This window comes from Talaromyces stipitatus, genomic scaffold (assembly GCF_000003125.1).
Source record: "Talaromyces stipitatus ATCC 10500 scf_1105507295549 genomic scaffold, whole genome shotgun sequence".
Taxonomy (NCBI): domain Eukaryota; kingdom Fungi; phylum Ascomycota; class Eurotiomycetes; order Eurotiales; family Trichocomaceae; genus Talaromyces; species Talaromyces stipitatus.
In genome coordinates this window covers 1,885,883-1,903,152 of record NW_002990117.1, presented here as the reverse complement: position 1 = coordinate 1,903,152, position 17,270 = coordinate 1,885,883, and the positions used below count along the sequence as shown (strand labels likewise).

Here is a 17,270-nt window from a genome sequence, read left to right as displayed (position 1 = left end):
GTGCAAGACGAGCAGATGGCCTGCAGAAAGGCCAGACTTGAACAAAAAGGAATAAACATGGTTAATGTTATTTCATAAAAAAGCATACTCTACGATAGCGTCAAGCCAAATCTAATACTTTTCAGGAAGAACAATAGGATTCGGTCCATTTAATCCTAAGTATTGTCCTCTTTGTTCGCAACTTCGTGTGGAAATGTCACGTGACAGCATTGCGACTTTTTTATAGAAGTAAAAAAAATCACTTGAACGTGGTGATTTGTCATTATACATGGTATCATGGGGGCTAGAAAGCATAAAGGAATTAATCGTATCTGTTCTGAAATCTTGGGAGTGGGCGGTTTGACACGGATGGTCCGTTGTCATATGCCGTAGTCCGTCACCACCGATTCAAGGTCGAACAGACGATCAGTGATCCCTGGTCCGATCGAATCTCTTTTGCACGAGAGGCCGAGATGCTGCTATGCAGCTGATCTGAAGATTGGTCTCCGAGGCCCCGGCGTCTGACCCAAGTCTGGGGTATCAAAGCGACTTCACTCCTTGTCTTGTTCCTTCTTGGCTTGGGCCTGCTCATAAATCCAATCATTCAATCCGGCTCGGTTCCTATAGACTGTCAGTAATTCAGTTATAAATAAATCGGACTGTAGCGAAACTCACCTAGCAATTTCGACGGCATAAAACTGCATTCGCATAGCTACACACAAAGCACATGTTAGCTTCCTTCTTGCTTGAATCCAACCATACAGCAACTTTTCTGGCCACCAAGCGGGGGTAGGAGGAAAACATACCGAATATCGTCGTCTCCTGATCATATTCCGACTTAGGATTTGACCTCAACATGGTGCCAAAGTTATAGTCACTAATCTTCTTCTCGTATTCCATCATAAACTTTCTCCACTTCTCCTTGCCAGCTTTGCTCTTCATTTCATCCTCGTTTATAGTTTCGTTCGGATCAAAGTCTGGAAAGTCGCGCTTGAAGTGTTCGTAGATTTCGTCGTCCATCTTTGTGAGGCGCAGTTTGGAGCCGGGGACTTTTTCGAGGATGGACCAGTATGTCATTAGGTGTTCGACGGCTGTTCAAAGATTAGAATGTCAGTAATGGTTCGGATTCTCCTTTACGTTCGGATGAATGTAGCGGTAGGCTAACCTTTGACAGCGAACTGTTTCTCCATCTGTAGAAAGAATTGTTAGCAACATGCTTTCAAAGCGTTGTGGAAATGTTCAGCAATTCATCTCACATCTTCCAAGTTCTCCGCCGTCTCTGGGTCAAATGGCTTCGACATGGTGGGCAAATATTCGATGATAGTATGGTCTAAAAGATTTTGAAATGTTTTCGGATAGTTCAGATGGTATCTCTGAAACGAGGGAAGATGTTGTCGTTGCAGTTGTTTTATAGAGATAAAAATTGTTTCCAGCGGCCCCGCGTTGCTTCTGGGCATTTCTAAGCGGCGGGCCGACACTAGCCTCATCCATGCATACCCCCCCGCCTGTACGTCATACATTTAAATATAATAATCTGAATATCAACACCATAAAAGAATTCAATCACCTCTGCATATTCTGGGGTATTCGTATATAATGTCATATTTCCAACCGCTAAAGACACTCGCTGCAGCACGGCATATATGGTATACAGGTTCGAAATGGCAATCTCAACAGCATTATGAACGCCTCAATTCAACCGAGTGGAAGACAAAAACGGAAACTATCTGAAGGGGCAAATTTGGTTCTCAATCGAGGTCGCTGTCGGCATCGTCCGGAAGTTCCTCGAATCTTCCCTCTCGCACTGCTTGGGCGACGGGATTCTCTGCGATAAATCCATTAGCGCGGGCCCTATTCGCATAAGGATTAGTATATAGGTTCCGAAATACAAGGGAGTGTGGAGTACCTTTCGAAAAGCACGAATAACCGCTCGGCTTCCCGCTCCTTTTCTTCTTGGGTCATTGCGGGCCCAGTGTCTTGTGGCTCAGCATCCCATCGCTGACCAGTAATGGGATTAAAGGCGGGATTGGTATCGCTCTGGTTGCTAGCAAATGCTTCGCCGGAGCCCTGTGAGATTTGTATGCCCCGCGAGGCAAGTAAACCTGAAGCAAATCCGTATCCGATATTCTTCGTCAACTTTTCGGGACTCTTCCCTGAAAGAACGAACATGAGTTCTGAGATTGCCGTTTTTAGATGCACGGACGGCGTTGTTGTAAGCGACAGCAGTTTGGAGGACAAGGTGTCGCTGCGTCCGATAGGAGCACTCCGATCCTGATCTTCAGGAAGCAGAAGCCATTCCATGTACTTTCTCGGGCCTTCCGGAGCTTGTTCATATATGGTGATGAGTAACTGTATCAGAAGCACTATCCGAGTCTCCAACTGGTCCGTTTGATAATATCGCACAGCTGCATCCAGAACGTTGATCAGCTTGTCAACATTGCAATTTTGGTTGAATTTCGGGAAAAATGGACTGCTTTCAAATTTGCCCGGCTTATCTGTAAGGTCCAATACTGATAGAGCATTGATAAGGTGCCCGATCAGACCATCGAGAGGCTGTGGCGGAATATCTAATCGACTGATAGTCTTAAGCATATACAGAGTGGACTGGGTGAACGCATCAGCGAGATCAGGATTGAGCTTCCCGACATTAAAGAGCAATTTCAGAACTTCGGTAAAGGCAGACTCGTCAGTCCCTGCAAGAGTCTTCTTGCCACTCTTAGGCAGCTGCTTCGCATGGCGCGTTATTTGCTGCAGAATAATTAGCATCACCTTCCTTTTTTTTTCGGTATACAAGTCCACACACATAATTTATGTTTTCACCGAGAGAATGCTCAGTGATCAATGTTTTGAAGCTCAGATCCGTATTATATGTAGTAAGAAACAGTATGCGGGCGACAATCATCTCGTCTTCGGAGCTCTCGGTCTGTACGTGAAGAGTTAGGTTGACTGACAGCAAGATTAGACGAATCACATCTTACCTTTAGCTTCTCGGCCAACCTTCCAACACACCCTGTATCAACGAAGACCTGCCTCATCTCCTCCTTCAGCAAGAGCGCATTGGCAATGGTACGTAGAGCGGCTCGTCGTATATCCTGTGTCTCCCCGTCCAATCCATATTTAGTAAGAAGTGCGATCCCCTAACAGCGTCAGAAAGTTCCGGTCCAAGGACGGAAATCGGTCGAGATACATTTTTGGAGTATATTGCTTCTGCATTATCCGGATTTATCCCGTGTTGCCGAAGGGTCAGGATGACATTAACTTTCTCTGATATCACGATAAATTAGCATAAATTAGCCAATGGCAAAGTCATGATTCATGTTAATTTCCTAGGCTTACCTGCAGACGAGAGTTTCTTCTCGGACAGGTCCTTATCGAGCTGATCGACTAGACGGCGGACCTCTCTCTGCTTATCTATATCAGAATTTAGCTGGTGCCACAATGTGTATGCGCCGTTCCAGCGACATCGCTTACCCTCATTCTGCAGTACTCGAGCCTGCATCATGCCAATGCCACAATATTGGAAATCATTCATAAAGCACCCAAAGAGACACTTGCGTAGAGAGCAAGCAAAAGCAAGCTATAAATAGGCCCTAATGGAGTATTTCAAGACGGTCGCAAGCTGTAAGATCGAATCGAGAATAAGGAAAAGAGTAAGAAGCTCAATGGAGCATGCACCAACAACAATCAATTAACAGGAATGGATCAACCAAGTGGACGCACAATATGAGATGGCTGCAGCTCAATCAATGCCAGATTGCATATTAATTATGCAAAAAAAGAAAAAGACAACGACACCAAAGTAAACACTCGACCTGTTGACACTGGATTTGCAGCTCAAGAAGTCAACAAGATGTCGAGTCGCCGCATCCCCGCACTTACATGGGTCCCATGGAATGCCTTAAAATCGAGGCCCCACTAGTCTCGATTCTTTGGGTTTAGCGTTGTAGGTCGAAAGCCCTAGCCCTAGCCCTACATCGCAGAATGGGTTTGGTTACATTACTATGATATGGAAAGCAGCGAAAGCAGAAAACTTATCTGTGATATGAACAGTCACAGTAAGGTACAACTTTGTATCTAGCATCATAAATACAACGGAACTAAGAGCAGTACCCTAGACGTCGTGCTCGGGAAACACTCTGAACAGTCCGACTGATCGTTACCTGACTATGTAGTAATTGTTGCCTAATTAGATTTGAAATTACTAGACCACTCCTTTATGCATCCAATACTGCACTATATCATGAAACAATTCAGAGAAACAAGTTGACATTGACTTACTGCGCATGGCGGAGGCTACAGCGTCACATTCAGATTTTCCTGGGATGGGGGAAGGATCTTTAGACAGAGCTTTATATGTGGCCTGTGTTGGTAGTCACCATTCAATTATGGACACTTTGATAAAGCGCGGCACCAATGTGAATAAAATGATGGAGAATGACTTTACTCCACTTCATGCTGCTTGCATACGAAATGCACCGACAGAAGGAGGGGACGTCACCTCCTTTCGAATCTCGCTAAAAGAATGGAGCAGAATTTGAGAAAAAGTCTAACGGATTATGTTGTGGATGCACTGCTCTGGAATTTGCTTGTTCTCTCAGGTATTACCGTATCGTAAAGACACTTCAGGATTGTTGAATGGAGAGTGAAAGCACAACCACATCCCCAACACAGTGATCTACCTATCCTCGGGCTTTCTCAATAAATAATTTCTTCTATGTTCTGGAGCACCTAACCTTGGAATACATGACTCAGTCTGACCTTGGTATAAAAGTCTATTCAGCTTCCAAGGTTGCGCCAGACACTGCGGCTCCGAATGCTGACAACTTAGAACTTTTGCTACACGGCACCGCAAAGCCAAACGTTCGGATCAGAAACTTCCATCTAGGAGATACCCTTACTTTAGCTATGGGATGACAGCTGGTTCCATAGCTCATACGTACTTTGTATTTTCCATTCTGAATCCATTGATATAAGCAGTTGTTATGTGCCTACTTATCTGTATTACTGTAAGGATTTCTACAGTTCCCGGAGTTGATCAATAATTGGGGCAAAACCTAGCATAGGTTAGAAGCCAAGCATAACATGAAATCAGCACTAAAGGATAGGACTGGGCTAAGCCCTCTCACATCACCGGACTCACTCCCTCCAGCCAGAACAAATTCTCATGCTTGCCCACTCTTTTGGTAGTTGTGGAGAGGCTTTTCAGCTCCTCTCTCATAATCAAGACTCGACCTTACACGTCTATAGCGTATAGAGCTGACTTCCATCAATCCCTTATACCACCATCTCCCAGAAACAGTGATAAGAATAGCGACAACCAAGGGCAACGTCACTGCAAAGTATACCCAAACTTTAGTCTCACCAAACTGTGAATTCACCATTAATACTGAAGAATGAGCAAGCGAATGATACAGGAACGAAAAGGGAGCCAAGGATAGTGAGTCGGGACAGGGCCTTGGAGTCTGAGATTGACTTTCCCGCTTCCCTCAGAGCCAGATGTTCGGCCGTAATATCGAGCAGGTTCATTGACCATTCACGGTAACTAATGAACTTGTCACGAATGATGATGAAGTCTCGATCCTCTACCCTATCAGGCGGGTGTTGATGCTCTAATGGCTGGCACTCTTTGCACATGCCATTGATAGCAGACCGCTGCCGAAGGGAATTTCAAGCATCTTTCAAAGCGCATTCCATCGTGTATCAACATGGTAATCAAGAGCAACTGAGGCATATTCCAAGTATTTATCAGCTCGCCGATCGCTAGCTGGTATTCACATAACAATTAGTCGTAGTCGAGAAATTCTAGACTGCGGTATCTCTTCAGTTTGAAAGGTACCCTCTTATCAGCGCTCATCTGTTTGATAATCCTCTTTGCATCTTTGTGTGAGCCTGCCTTGAATACCCTTAGCATCGATTTAGCTACCAAATTCAGAACATGTGCCAGGCAACGGATAAAGTTTATAAACTTACTCCAGTTGTAAATAATCATGATTTAATCATTAATCATAATCATAATATAATCATTGGCGTGCCCTATGTTCAAGGCTCCAGGCTTGAACACGCCAAATTTCCTGTGCCACTATTCAGTACGATATAAAGCAGCACGCAGCCTATGAGGTACTTGGCCAGGTGATTTGGTATAACGAAGACGCGTGTAAAAAGTAGCACCTAGGTCACAGAAACCACATTGTGTCAGATATAGTAGACTGATAGAAGAAGAGCCCGAAGATGAAGAAGATTGACAAGGGGCTGTTGCTGCCTGACTACTAAGGCTGCAATAGCAACGCGCTCAATGCAGTTAGCGCAGCCACTTAACGCGGTCGCGATTGCCTCCCGCGATTTCGCGTCATCCAGTGAGATTATTGATTCATTATTTGATGGACAGACAGGTCAACTCTTTCATTTCTGAGACCTCACTACAACCTCCAGCCTGGATCCGACTCCAGCGTTACGCGACTTTCCATCCACCCTTTCCTGTTATCAGCTGGATAGGTCATGGCTATTTTCTCGTTTTAATTTTCTTTTACCAGCATATTCAGCAATGGTTGATGTTTTTGTATTGCTTTCTTTACGCTTCTCTTCCTCGCCCTCCATTCAACCATGGTGGAGGTCCTAGGTGCCTATCCGGCGCGTCCGCCGACTCCTCCCAAGGCTTCGCATAATCTCTTTAAACGAGATGCAGGAATTGTTCCCGGTCGACCGAATATGCTTAATACACCCGGGGAATCACCGTCATCAACTGCTGAGTCGACGATACTAAGGTCGAATAAGAAAGTCAACTTCTCTCCTATCACGAACTACATAAAACCTCCGACCTTCTCCAGCCGTGCATCCATGTCGAGTAACGAAGTACGCCCCATTCCTCCCTCGAACGAATGCAAGCCGGCCAAATCGATCCTAAAAACTCCCGCCGCCGACATTGTGCCTTTAGAAAAGAATGAGCCGCAGTCCTTCGCAGTGCTGCTAGAGTCAGCAACACAGCAGTTGGCCGGTGAATCTCTCAGTTCAAGAATAGACGCTTATATGCAGCTGTTGGGTGCTCTCAAGGCTTATGACAACATCACCGAGCAAGACGACATGTCCTCGAAAGTCGGGGTCCTGTTGCAGTTTGTACAGCGTGACATCAGCCGGGATTTGGGTAAAAGAGATGTCGTTGAAACCAACCTGGTGACCAATGCACTGAAAATGGGGATCTATATCATTTGGAGTCAGCCATTAGCATCGCAAATCCCAGATGATTTCAAAATATTCATAATCGATCATGCATTGAGTGTCTTGCAAGATGGCAAACTATCAAAAGCTATCTTGAACCATTATGTCCACGTCCTATATACTCAAAATTTTTCAGCCAAGATAATGACCAACTCACGGATTACACGGGTACTAGTTGTGTTGAACGATATCACTGATCGCGTGAACGGAAATGGAATCATTTCGCAACGACTGGGGGTTTATACCAGGTTACTTGGTCAGTCAAAGGCAACTATGGCCTCACAAGCATCACTATGGGTGGAGCACCTCATTTCAGGTCTTCTTCATCCCGTGAAGGACACCAGGTCGAAAGCTTTAGTTCTTGGAACTCAAACGGCTCTGTTATTGGGACCCAACCTGGTCATTTCGAAAACCATACTGGATATCTTTAACAAGGAGATCTCCCAAGGCAGGAAGCTGGTCTCGGAAGTATGTGACCGAATGAGCCGCATGATGTCTCCCTCGGATAGTGGAGTGCATGTGCCACAAATTTGGAGCATTATAGTCTTGCTTTTGAGAAGCAAGAGATTCAACATCGAGCATTGGGAGTACTTCAAAGAATGGGTTCTTGTTTTACAAAGATGCTTCAATTGCAGCGACCCTGCCATTAAGTCACAAGCTATTGTCGGATGGAACAAATTTGTCTACATGGTTACTTGTAATGAGTCGACGAGCAGGAGCATGCTGAAAATGCTTACGAAACCCATTCTTTCCAATTTTGAACGCAAGCGCAGCGATAAGGCCGGTGCAAGCGTCAACCCATTATTTCTTTCGAGTTACTACAACCTTCTCTACTATTCGTTCCGGCCGAATAATACATTTGACCACATTGATTTCATCTGGGAAGAGTACTTCTCTCAGCCGTTCGTCAATGTTTTCGCCAGCAACCCCCAACTGAATGATGCTGCTTGCAAAGCTTTGGCATCTCTATTATGGACCTCGCAGTCGAAGATTTGGACCGAGGACAAGATCCACGAGGTACCTAAAATGGAAGCAAACTTCATACTCCCGATCGACTGCAGATGGGTTAGATCACGTATAGTACCGGTAGTTGCGGCTTTTGAAGTTTTGGTGGCCTCAGCGAATTGGACGAATATTCAAATGATCTGGATCCATATTTGCAAGGCACTCTCGGATGCCTCCAGCAAAGAGATCAAACCATCATCCGAACTCATGCAGGCAATCGCTACTATACTCGGCCTGTTTCAACGACTTCGCCAGGCATCACCTTCTTCGTTGAATGCCGAGACGGACGATGTATTTATAGAACGCTTCACATATCTTGCCACAACACTTGTCTCAACAGTCGGTCCTTCTCCTTTTACAGAAACCCTGCTCTTGAAAACTTCTCAGGAAACATTCCAGGCTGCAAACACACCCACTCATCGGCGTCCGCGAACAGACCGAAATTCCGACACGCCATTCATGCACATATTACGTATGATAAGCTCTTATGGAAATACATCTGAGCCGACCAAATCACTTTTGAGTCTAATTGATGGTCTCCTTGACGCCGCATCAAAAGGCCGGCAGGCCAGAGGATCACGGCTCGACTTTTTAGAGAGGTGTACGGAGCTGAGCATAGACGAGAACGGCGAATATGAGACAACATCCAAGTTAGTCTCTTATATCTGGGATGCAACTGCGAGATACACCGTTATTTGCCTGGGTTCCCTGCCGATGGAAACTCTAAGAGAACGGGACGGTACAATCTCTCGCGATTACATCAACATATCGAACATTCTTTTGCGAGGACTACAGCTCAGAACCTCACCCCCGACATGGAGTGCTCTGCTCGAGTCCTACATACGCATTATTCGAACTGAGAAAGGCGAGCGTGGAATTTCTACCCTAGTCATTGAGCCCATTACTCAGAGGCTCTTACAAATCGACTATGTCCGGGCTTATCTTCCAACGAAAGCCTTAATCAACCAAGCATTATCTCTTGCATACTACGAGCAAAATAAATATCCAGCAACACCAAGCAGCTCCAGCCAACCATCTTCCTTTTCCTTTCCCGATAAGCTTTTGGATCTCATTCGGAAAGTACTTGCAGATTCCTATAATCACTTCAACGCTTCAGACAGTGTGGTATTAGCGGAGGTTGTTGAGTCTTTGACGTCCCTCCTAGGGAGTGGTACACTGCAATTTCGCCACATGCTTCTGGAGTCTCTACAGACCCCCTTAGCATTGTGGTTACGGGACTCAGCTCGCTTCCTCACTTCTGAGAAGGGCGCAGACAACAGATTGCTGACTGCAGTAAGTCAATTCTTATGAGCATTACCTTTGAAGTTACTAACCATGGCGTAGTATCGAACGCTCTCACTAGCAATTGCCAACGCCATGCAGATTGCTGTTCCGCACAACACGGCGTCACTACATGCGTTTGAAGCAGTAGTTTCCGCTGGCTTGGAATCTGTTCATAAGTCAACAGCAAATCGTTTCATCGAAATGTGGAATGTGACTTTTGGGCTGCAGGAGCTCGCGAATTATCCTTCTGGCGTTCAATCAGCTCTTCAGAAGCTTGAGCCGTTGGTCAAGTTGCAACTACCATTGCCTCTACCCCGCCAAGCTAAATCGCAGGTATGTTATCTCTATATCTCACAACTAAAGGTAGAATATTCACGGTATCTGTCAGGTTCTCGAGATGCCGGACTTTGTCGAGTCTCAAGATACAACAAGCTTTGAACCGGTTACGAATACTTTCGGCAGAGTTTTAAGGCAGATGGACAGCCATAAGACGCGACCGACCACGTTCAGTTCCTCGCCAATTATTCAGTCAACGGAGTGGGCCCAGCCCCATGTGTTGCCACAGCAAAATATTGATAGCACACCCCGAAAGCGGCTTCGCCATGACAATTCACAGATCCAGTTTGTCACGGTTGATCCGTCGCCTCGCGCCTCGAACATGGAAAGTCAGCTTCTTACTGAACGCCAACAAGAAGTGAGGGAAAGACAGCGCGGGAGCACATCAATGTTTCTGGACGGTTTGGGGTCATCATCACCCGCTCCTGCTCTGACGGAGGTTCCAGCTACCTTGTCCCCAGTGAGGTTGCCCAAGATACGAGACACTGTACGCGAACCAGAAGCGCCGTCAACTCCTACCCTGGCAGCCCATTTGCAGGATAATGATGATGACTTTCCTGGTTCCTCTCCGACGCCTGGAACGAGAGAGCAGGGTCACCTTGCATCCCAGGGCAACCATGCTTTGACCATTGAGACGTTTGGGAACATACAATCAGATCCACCTTCTTCTCCCCCCGAAATATCTCGCTCGCCTAGTAGCAAAAGGCTTTCTTCACAAAAGCCTACTCCGGAGAAGTCCAAGGTTGAAGCCAGCGAAAAGCAAAACAGTCGTAGACGTCGCAGCTCTAGAATCACTGAACACAAAGCACCGGGCGAATCGACAGTCGCACCTATCCCAAGCGCGAAAGAGACCAACACGCCGCAGCAAAGTGATATAGAAGCACAAGAAGAGCCTACACTAACCAGTGAGGTGACGGATGTGATACCCGACACGTATGCGGACGAATTTGAGCAGCAGTTGGCTTCACAGCTAGAACAGGACTTGGAGCTGGCTGTGGACTTGAAAGACCAAGATGATATCGAGTCCATTCAGTCATCGGATGTCAACCTGCCACGGGGCCCAATAACCAGGAAACGAAAGCGTAACGCTGAGACTGAGGAGGCCTCGACTCCGGAACGCGTGAAGCGACGTCAGTCCAAGAAGAGCAAGGCAGCTCGCTCTGAACGTGCACGCACCGAGTCGTCTCAATCGGACAGTGACACAATGAAACCATCTACCCCTGAGACATTGAACGCCAGGCGTGGCCTTTCAACTCCACAGTCCTCTCCGCTTAAAAACCAGATCAGTGTAGACGACCTCTCTGACAAGTCTACGAATTCGGAATCGAAGAGGCGAAGTGGGCGGCTCAATGTCCCTGCTGACCGGGAAATTTTATCATCTCCTATCAAGTCTAGGAGATCGAGATCACGTAAACGGCGATCTTTGCGACTCAGTGGAGTTCCAGCTTTGTCGCCACCAAAATCAGACAAAACATCAAAGGCTCAGAAGAGGAAACGGACCAAATCTCGTAATCAGAACGATGATGAGGCTGCTGAGGCTGATATTCAAGACAATTCAATGCAGGATGTTAAGATGCCGGATGGTGAGACTGGAACTTCTAATCAAAATGGCGAATCAACGGAAGCTCAGGCAGCTCCAGCTCCAGAAACAACTGATGTGCAAACGGATACAGTGGTCGAAAGTGCAGTGGATGCAGCAATCTCAACCTCGGCTGGAAATGAGACTGAAGAGCAGGCTGTTGAAAACGATATTGTCATGGAAGAGGCCTCTCCTGAGATGAGTATTGCTGCTCCAACCTCTACTATCATGGACGAGGCACCACGCTACATCTCTCAAGGTGTACAAACAGACGATGTCATGGACATTAGCGAATCCAACACCGACTCCGCTCAAACCGGCGGCAGTATTCTCGGCTCTCTTCGTAGAGTTCTCACTGGCATTAAGAACGTTACTTTCGGCAGGAATGTTCTTAAAGAGATTGACGATGTCATGTTTGATATCCGGGTGGAAGCGCATGAGGCTGCGCGGAGAGATCAGGCTTAAATATTGCTTTTCCAGTTGTTTGTATTGTTTTAGTTTTATTGTCTTCACTTGCTCCTAAGTATTTGGTTAGGTTGAAGGCGTGCGTGCATAGCGACGGCGTACCTGGGTTGAAGATTATGTAGTTAGTTAGCAGTATCTTAAATAACGCGGATTGAAAGTGGCATTCCCATCTTATAGTTGAATGCCATACCTGTTATGACTAGATTAAAATAATGATAGTAGTTCTTGCACACTCCCTACCATTTAACCAACTCCACAACAATCTCTTGGGTGTATAAGAGAACTTCCAACATAGGCTATTCAGGATCGTGCCCTAAGCTCTGTTAGCAGCAATCTAGGCATTGCAGCAAGAGATATGGTCAGTAGATACTCTCTTGATTTGTCTACATACTTTCAAATAAGTAAATAGAGAAGGGATTATCTGTCATTCTTAGTCTTGGAAAGTAAAAAAGTAACTGTCAGTGTAATGATGCTGGATACATGTGATATCCGCTAGTGTTAAATAGAAAGTGATGGGTTTGTCAAACGTCATGCTCAGATGCTCTATCATAGACCCTTTCCTTCACCTCTTTGAAATGGCTAATGGGCTCTTGATGCTAAGAAACATGCTCAGTGCGCTGAAGCTAAATACTTTGATTTACTTGCTTGCCTGGAACTAAATCAATATGTACATCCCCTAGGATAGATCATACTCGTAGAAGCACTTATGGGTGTTCAATCAAATGGGACCTTCTTGGAGAGACTTGAGATTGTGTAATGACTCGTTCCACCGATTTTCTTTAAACAAGTTAGGGTGTCGTTTGCGTTGCGTTTCCTCTTCTGCATAGTCAAGAGGTGTCTTGCCCTGAAAGTCCTTCTCATGGAGTGAATCGAAAATGTTTGTCTCTTGCGGCAAGTTCGTGAGGTCTTTGTTGAAGGCACCGTGGATTGCTCCATGATGCAGTACATTGCGGCCCTTAGCGTCTTTCGCTGCGATATCAAAACACTGCAACAAACGCTTGAGAACAAGAAAATTATCACCATCCCACTGGCGCATCACTAGGTGTATCAAACCCTCCCTCCCTTCGCTGAACCAGGTCATGCTGGCCCCATTCTGAACTAAACAGTCGAAGATTTCCACTTGAAAACGTATGTGAAACAATCTGAGATATAGGCTGAGAACAGAGTCGCCATTTTCATCCAGTTCGTTCGGTCCAAATCCGTGTTGTAAAAGTAGATTGATGGTTTCAACAGAGCAAAAATATGATTTTACATGATGATGTAAAAGTTTCGTCTGGAAAAAACCACTCTGCTGGCAGCTTCCCAGTAGCTGCTGAGGACGTTGCTCCAAAATAAATCGCACAACATCAGGATAATTTCCTTTGACGGCACAATGAAGGGGAGTTGATCCATGAATATCTTGCAAGGTAATGCTACAACCTCGACTCAATAATATTCGAACAGCGTCCAAATTTCCCGCTTCACATGCTAGATGAAGACATGTTTGACGTTTGTTGTTTGATTTTGATATATCGGCTCCTTTCTCGATAAGCTGTAGTAATATCTCTGACGCATACCATTTATCAAATGGAATCACATGCAGTGCACAATCTCCTTGATTGTTGGCAATGTTGACGTCAATAGAAATCATACTCAAAAGCACGTTAACAATACGAACTCTAGTTGTATCAATTTCTTCAAAGATCTCAGAGGCTTCTTCGCTTTCCCAGTCGGTAATGAAATTGCTTAATTCTTCAACAGCATACTCTCCAGTTATCCAGTAATCCTCATATCCCAACCCCAGCATCCTGCGTCGAATTGCCAAATGTAATGGTGTGTCACCAGTCTCAGATTGTGCATTAGGATTGGCATGATGGAGACACAGAAACTCGGTCATTCCCACGCTTCCGTTCAAAGCTGAAAAGTGAAGCGCGGTCATCCCTGAAGCAGATGCCTTATCTGATCGGCTTTCATGCTTCTCATCAAGCTTGTAAGTAATGGATTGATTTTGCATTTGACCAGTCCAAGACCGCCTGTTGATTGTGAGGTTCACATCGTATCCATTTTGAAGAAGAAGCGATAAATCCTGTCGCCCGCATGCGATCGCATACAGAAAAGGGGTCATATTCTGTACATCAGGTTCATTGATGGAGACTCCCTTATCCATGAAATATGCTAGCAGTCTGCAGCTGTCATTAGACTTCCGAGCTTTGCAGATGAGATGTAAGGCATTCTGGCGCCTGTTGTTGAAAGTGTGAACGTGGGCCCCAGCATCAATCAGACGATAAATGGTTGCAGCATGCAAGTTTTCTACTGCAGTAAGCAGTGGAGGTTGGCCATAAACATCTTTTGCCTCCAAATTTTTCGGTGTGCGAGTAAGCAGCTGAACTACTAAAATTTCATTGCCGTTTTCTGCTGCATAATGGAGGGCCAACCTAGACTCATTGTCTAGCAGATCAGGATTCGCACCTTGTCGTAAAAGATCATCTACGACGTGATTCTGGGACTTCATAGTCGATCAATGAAGTGGAGTTTTACCACTTTCATCAACCGTATCTATGCAAGGTTCACTCTCGTTTGGAACCTTCAGGAATCGTATATACTTTTTCATGAGTCTAATGATTGTCCAGTCCGTGAATAAGATAGAACGAACAAGACACCTGATGCCCCACCTTGCTGCGACATGTAGAATGGAAAAGTGCTGAGGAACGTGATGGTGCTTGCGATATGTGTTTAACCACACCTCGCGCTCTGCTGAACTGGGACAAAAAAATTGCTGATATTCAGGTAGGATAGTGAATTCCATGTCAGCAGAACCGGCATGCTCAGGCCAATAGACAGTAGCGTACTCGAGAAATGAATATTCTTCTTGGTCTCGTTGCCGTTGAAGCAAAACAATATTATCCAAAAGATAACCAACACACCTGTTTGCTAGAGATGCGTGGACTTGCAGTGCGTTGATAGAAAATGAATGTTTCGGATTAAAAAGAAAATCCCTGACGGACTTATGCAAGAGGCGCACGATTCCATCTTGGATAACAACCATAAGACGGCACATATCGATGTCTTCCTGTAAATATCTCAGTCGATGTTCCTTGTATTCTTCCTCATAGAGTCTGCAAGCAATAGACAGCTCTGGCAGGCTGAGAGGACGTCTCGATGTTCCGACAACGGCCAGAATTCGTAAGATCGTGTTAAAGCCATCTTTATCTGCGTCCAGCGCCGTTTCTAGCAATCTGGCATAGAGAGAATGTAATCCTTGTGGCAAGCTCTGCAGTTTCTCAATTGCATCCCGTGATCGAACACCTGCCAATTTCTCGCACACAATACTAACCCATAAAAAAGTTCCTTCAGCTTTTTCTTTAAGTATGCGTGATAAGTCTCGTTTTGTTCTCTCGAAATAGCCTTTTCTCCCTGCGAGCTGATTGAGTTTCTGGTCGATGAATACTTGAAGATCATCTTGGACTTTGGGATAAGTACACAAGTCTTTTGACATATATGGATGTAGGTACTCTCGAATTTCAGGGAACGGTCGACTGGTTATCAAGAAATGTATTTTACCAATCATGCCATCATTCTGATTTCCAAGCCTGCGAGTAATTTGCGTGAACAGCATTTTCTGCGTATTTTGGTCGCATTCGTCCAAGGCATCAATAATGCAGTAAAGCTGGTTATATGTGTTATCGCATCCTATATCAATGAACACAGCCCACAAAGCATCAAATGAATCGAACAGCTTTTCTTTACGCTCCTCAAACTTGTGGAGTAAGTGCTTCATGAAATGGGGGCGTTGCTTAATCAGTTGGTATAGGAGACCACGTAGTATAGCAGTTGCAGTACAACGTTCTGGAGAACTGGAGTCACAGAAGAAGTACGCAAGAGCATTTTTTTGGCCAATTATATCATACTGATCCAAGAGAATGTCCACTAGAGTGATTGTCATTGTCGACTTTCCAGTCCCTGGGTATCCATATATCCATACAACCACAGGACTCTTTCAGTAGACGCACTAGGCGATGCGAGCCAAGTCTGAAGTTCGTCCGTATCTATGATCCAGTCGCATGTGCCAGGGGCACGGTCTCCTTTTCTTCGCTTCGGCGCATTCTTGTCTTCAACGGGGTCAGTTATGAACAGACTTTGCAGGCACGCCTTTTCTTCTGGGGTGAAATCTTTTGCTGTGACCTTGTTAGCAAATAGATTGTTCAACAGGAAGACCACCTACTGTGTCCTGTTCTCGAATGAATATAAGTCAAGGGAACAACGGATAACAGCTGCTTAGCATAAGCTGCCGCGGTCAAAGCCGCATAACCCTACCATTCTTTTCGTTTGTGAGAATCGGAGTAGTCACAAATTCCACGGATCACCAAGCATGGAAGTTGATCCATCAAACCTGCCGCCTCCATCTCAAAGCAGAGGATGTTTCGTCCCTCGCCCATCTGGTCCCGCGTCTCCGCATCCTTCATAAGCTGATTCCCAGAAGCGATTAATCCATAGTGAAAGTCAGGGTCATCTGTTGCTCGTGGTGGACGAAGCAACAGCTGGGCCAGGTCACAGGTTGAGCAGTCATGCTCACCGTCTTAATGTTGATATGTCGCGAGGAAAAGCAAATCATCAGTGGGCCGCGAAAATCGCGTTTTCATATCATTATTTCTCTCGAGTACGCTCATAATGCTCTGCTTGATCGTTCGCTTTCCCAGCATTTGGTCTTTCTCCAAATGGCTCACTGCTGTCAACAATAACTGAGGGGGTTTATTGAGATATCCTATAGGCTGAAGTCCGGTGTGGGTTTTTTTCCAAAGTCATCTTGTATGACACCACTCCCGTTTCCAGTCGGCTTGCTGATTACCACATCACCAAGCCGAATATCAAACTTCGTAGGTACTCCGCCTCCAATACCGACCATCAAGCCAAATCGTAGTGACGGGAATGTGGCCAGCATTTGTACCAGCACCGTGGTTGCCGATGTGATCCCATAAATACCGAACGGCAAGCCAGCAATCACCACATTATGGCCGTTCAAGCTACCCAGAATATAGGTATTGTGATCACTGGACACCTGAGGGAGACGACCGTGAATTTCATCCAGCATGGTTTCCGACGCAGCCATCTCCACTGGTAACGCGCAGACCCATGCCACGGTGTAGTCATGGTGCGAAAGTGTTAAATTCGCCATTGCGGTATAATATCTGAGCGCGTTGTAGTGGAGCGGTAAATGCTTCACGGTATTGTGTAAGTATATCTTTCTCCGTCTCCGTTTATCGAGATTTGATGGGTCTTTTTAACATCGGAGTCTAGTAATTGAGGGGGGTTGCTTGGCTGGATACGTAGGCAGGCTGTGCGCAAGGCTGATTGTTAGGCTAAAGCCAACTGCATAACCCAGTTATCTGGCGAAACAGTGTTATTGATCCATGCAGTAAACAAGGCAGAATCC

At 45.7% G+C, this 17,270-nt stretch overlaps 4 protein-coding genes across 7 annotated transcripts; 1 reads left to right on the top strand and 3 right to left on the bottom strand.

The window, feature by feature from the left end:
• Positions 1–48: 48 nt before the first annotated feature.
• On the bottom strand, positions 49–1,351 carry TSTA_015630 (DUF757 domain protein). 2 transcript variants are annotated; one of them, XM_002483666.1, is made up of 5 exons: positions 1,236–1,351; positions 1,145–1,169; positions 786–1,070; positions 655–691; positions 49–600 (listed from the first exon to the last, which is right to left on the bottom strand). In XM_002483666.1, exons 1-5 carry the CDS (start codon positions 1,278–1,280, stop codon positions 531–533), a joined length of 462 nt encoding a protein of 153 aa, XP_002483711.1. In that variant the 5' UTR covers positions 1,281–1,351; the 3' UTR covers positions 49–530. The 2 variants fall into 2 exon arrangements, with proteins under 2 accessions (XP_002483711.1, XP_002483712.1); XM_002483667.1 differs by having other exon boundaries at positions 655–1,070.
• A 162-nt stretch (positions 1,352–1,513) lies between these two features.
• TSTA_015620 lies at positions 1,514–3,657 on the bottom strand. Of its 3 annotated transcripts, XM_002483663.1 has the most exons (7): positions 3,451–3,657; positions 3,316–3,390; positions 3,167–3,243; positions 2,958–3,116; positions 2,783–2,902; positions 1,886–2,727; positions 1,514–1,830 (listed from the first exon to the last, which is right to left on the bottom strand). In XM_002483663.1, exons 1-7 carry the CDS (start codon positions 3,509–3,511, stop codon positions 1,728–1,730), a joined length of 1,437 nt encoding a protein of 478 aa, XP_002483708.1. In that variant the 5' UTR covers positions 3,512–3,657; the 3' UTR covers positions 1,514–1,727. The 3 variants fall into 3 exon arrangements, with proteins under 3 accessions (XP_002483708.1, XP_002483710.1, XP_002483709.1); XM_002483665.1 differs by having other exon boundaries at positions 1,514–2,727; XM_002483664.1 differs by having other exon boundaries at positions 2,958–3,390.
• Positions 3,658–6,579: 2,922 nt separating this feature from the next.
• On the top strand, positions 6,580–11,860 carry TSTA_015610 (telomere length regulator protein (Rif1), putative; the record flags this gene model as incomplete). Its single annotated transcript, XM_002483662.1, has 3 exons — positions 6,580–9,489; positions 9,541–9,813; positions 9,848–11,860. 3 exons carry the CDS (start codon positions 6,580–6,582, stop codon positions 11,858–11,860), a joined length of 5,196 nt encoding a protein of 1,731 aa, XP_002483707.1.
• A 635-nt stretch (positions 11,861–12,495) lies between these two features.
• TSTA_015600 (ankyrin, putative) lies at positions 12,496–17,012 on the bottom strand (the record flags this gene model as incomplete). The annotated part of the gene is made up of 8 exons (XM_002483661.1): positions 12,496–13,793; positions 13,974–14,274; positions 14,512–15,766; positions 15,790–16,014; positions 16,062–16,149; positions 16,204–16,415; positions 16,501–16,578; positions 16,655–17,012. 8 exons carry the CDS (start codon positions 17,010–17,012, stop codon positions 12,579–12,581), a joined length of 3,732 nt encoding a protein of 1,243 aa, XP_002483706.1. The 3' UTR covers positions 12,496–12,578.
• Between the last annotated feature and the right edge of the window lie 258 nt (positions 17,013–17,270).

What these genes read in the sequence shown, in the direction of transcription:
- TSTA_015630 (XM_002483667.1), bottom strand. Translation starts at nt 1,280, where the DNA reads ATGTCGAAGCCATTTGACCCAGAGACGGCGGAGAACTTGGAAGAT. An exon ending in CGGCGGAGAACTTGGAAGAT is followed by an intron (nt 1,170 to 1,235) that starts GTGAGATGAATT and finishes TTCTTTCTACAG; the next exon opens with ATGGAGAAACAGTTCGCTGT. An exon ending in GAAACAGTTCGCTGTCAAAG is followed by an intron (nt 1,071 to 1,144) that starts GTTAGCCTACCG and finishes ATCTTTGAACAG; the next exon opens with CCGTCGAACACCTAATGACA.
- TSTA_015620 (XM_002483663.1), bottom strand. Translation starts at nt 3,511, where the DNA reads ATGAATGATTTCCAATATTGTGGCATTGGCATGATGCAGGCTCGAGTA. An exon ending in GGTTGGCCGAGAAGCTAAAG is followed by an intron (nt 2,903 to 2,957) that starts GTAAGATGTGAT and finishes CTTCACGTACAG; the next exon opens with ACCGAGAGCTCCGAAGACGA. An exon ending in TCGGTGAAAACATAAATTAT is followed by an intron (nt 2,728 to 2,782) that starts GTGTGTGGACTT and finishes ATTATTCTGCAG; the next exon opens with CAAATAACGCGCCATGCGAA.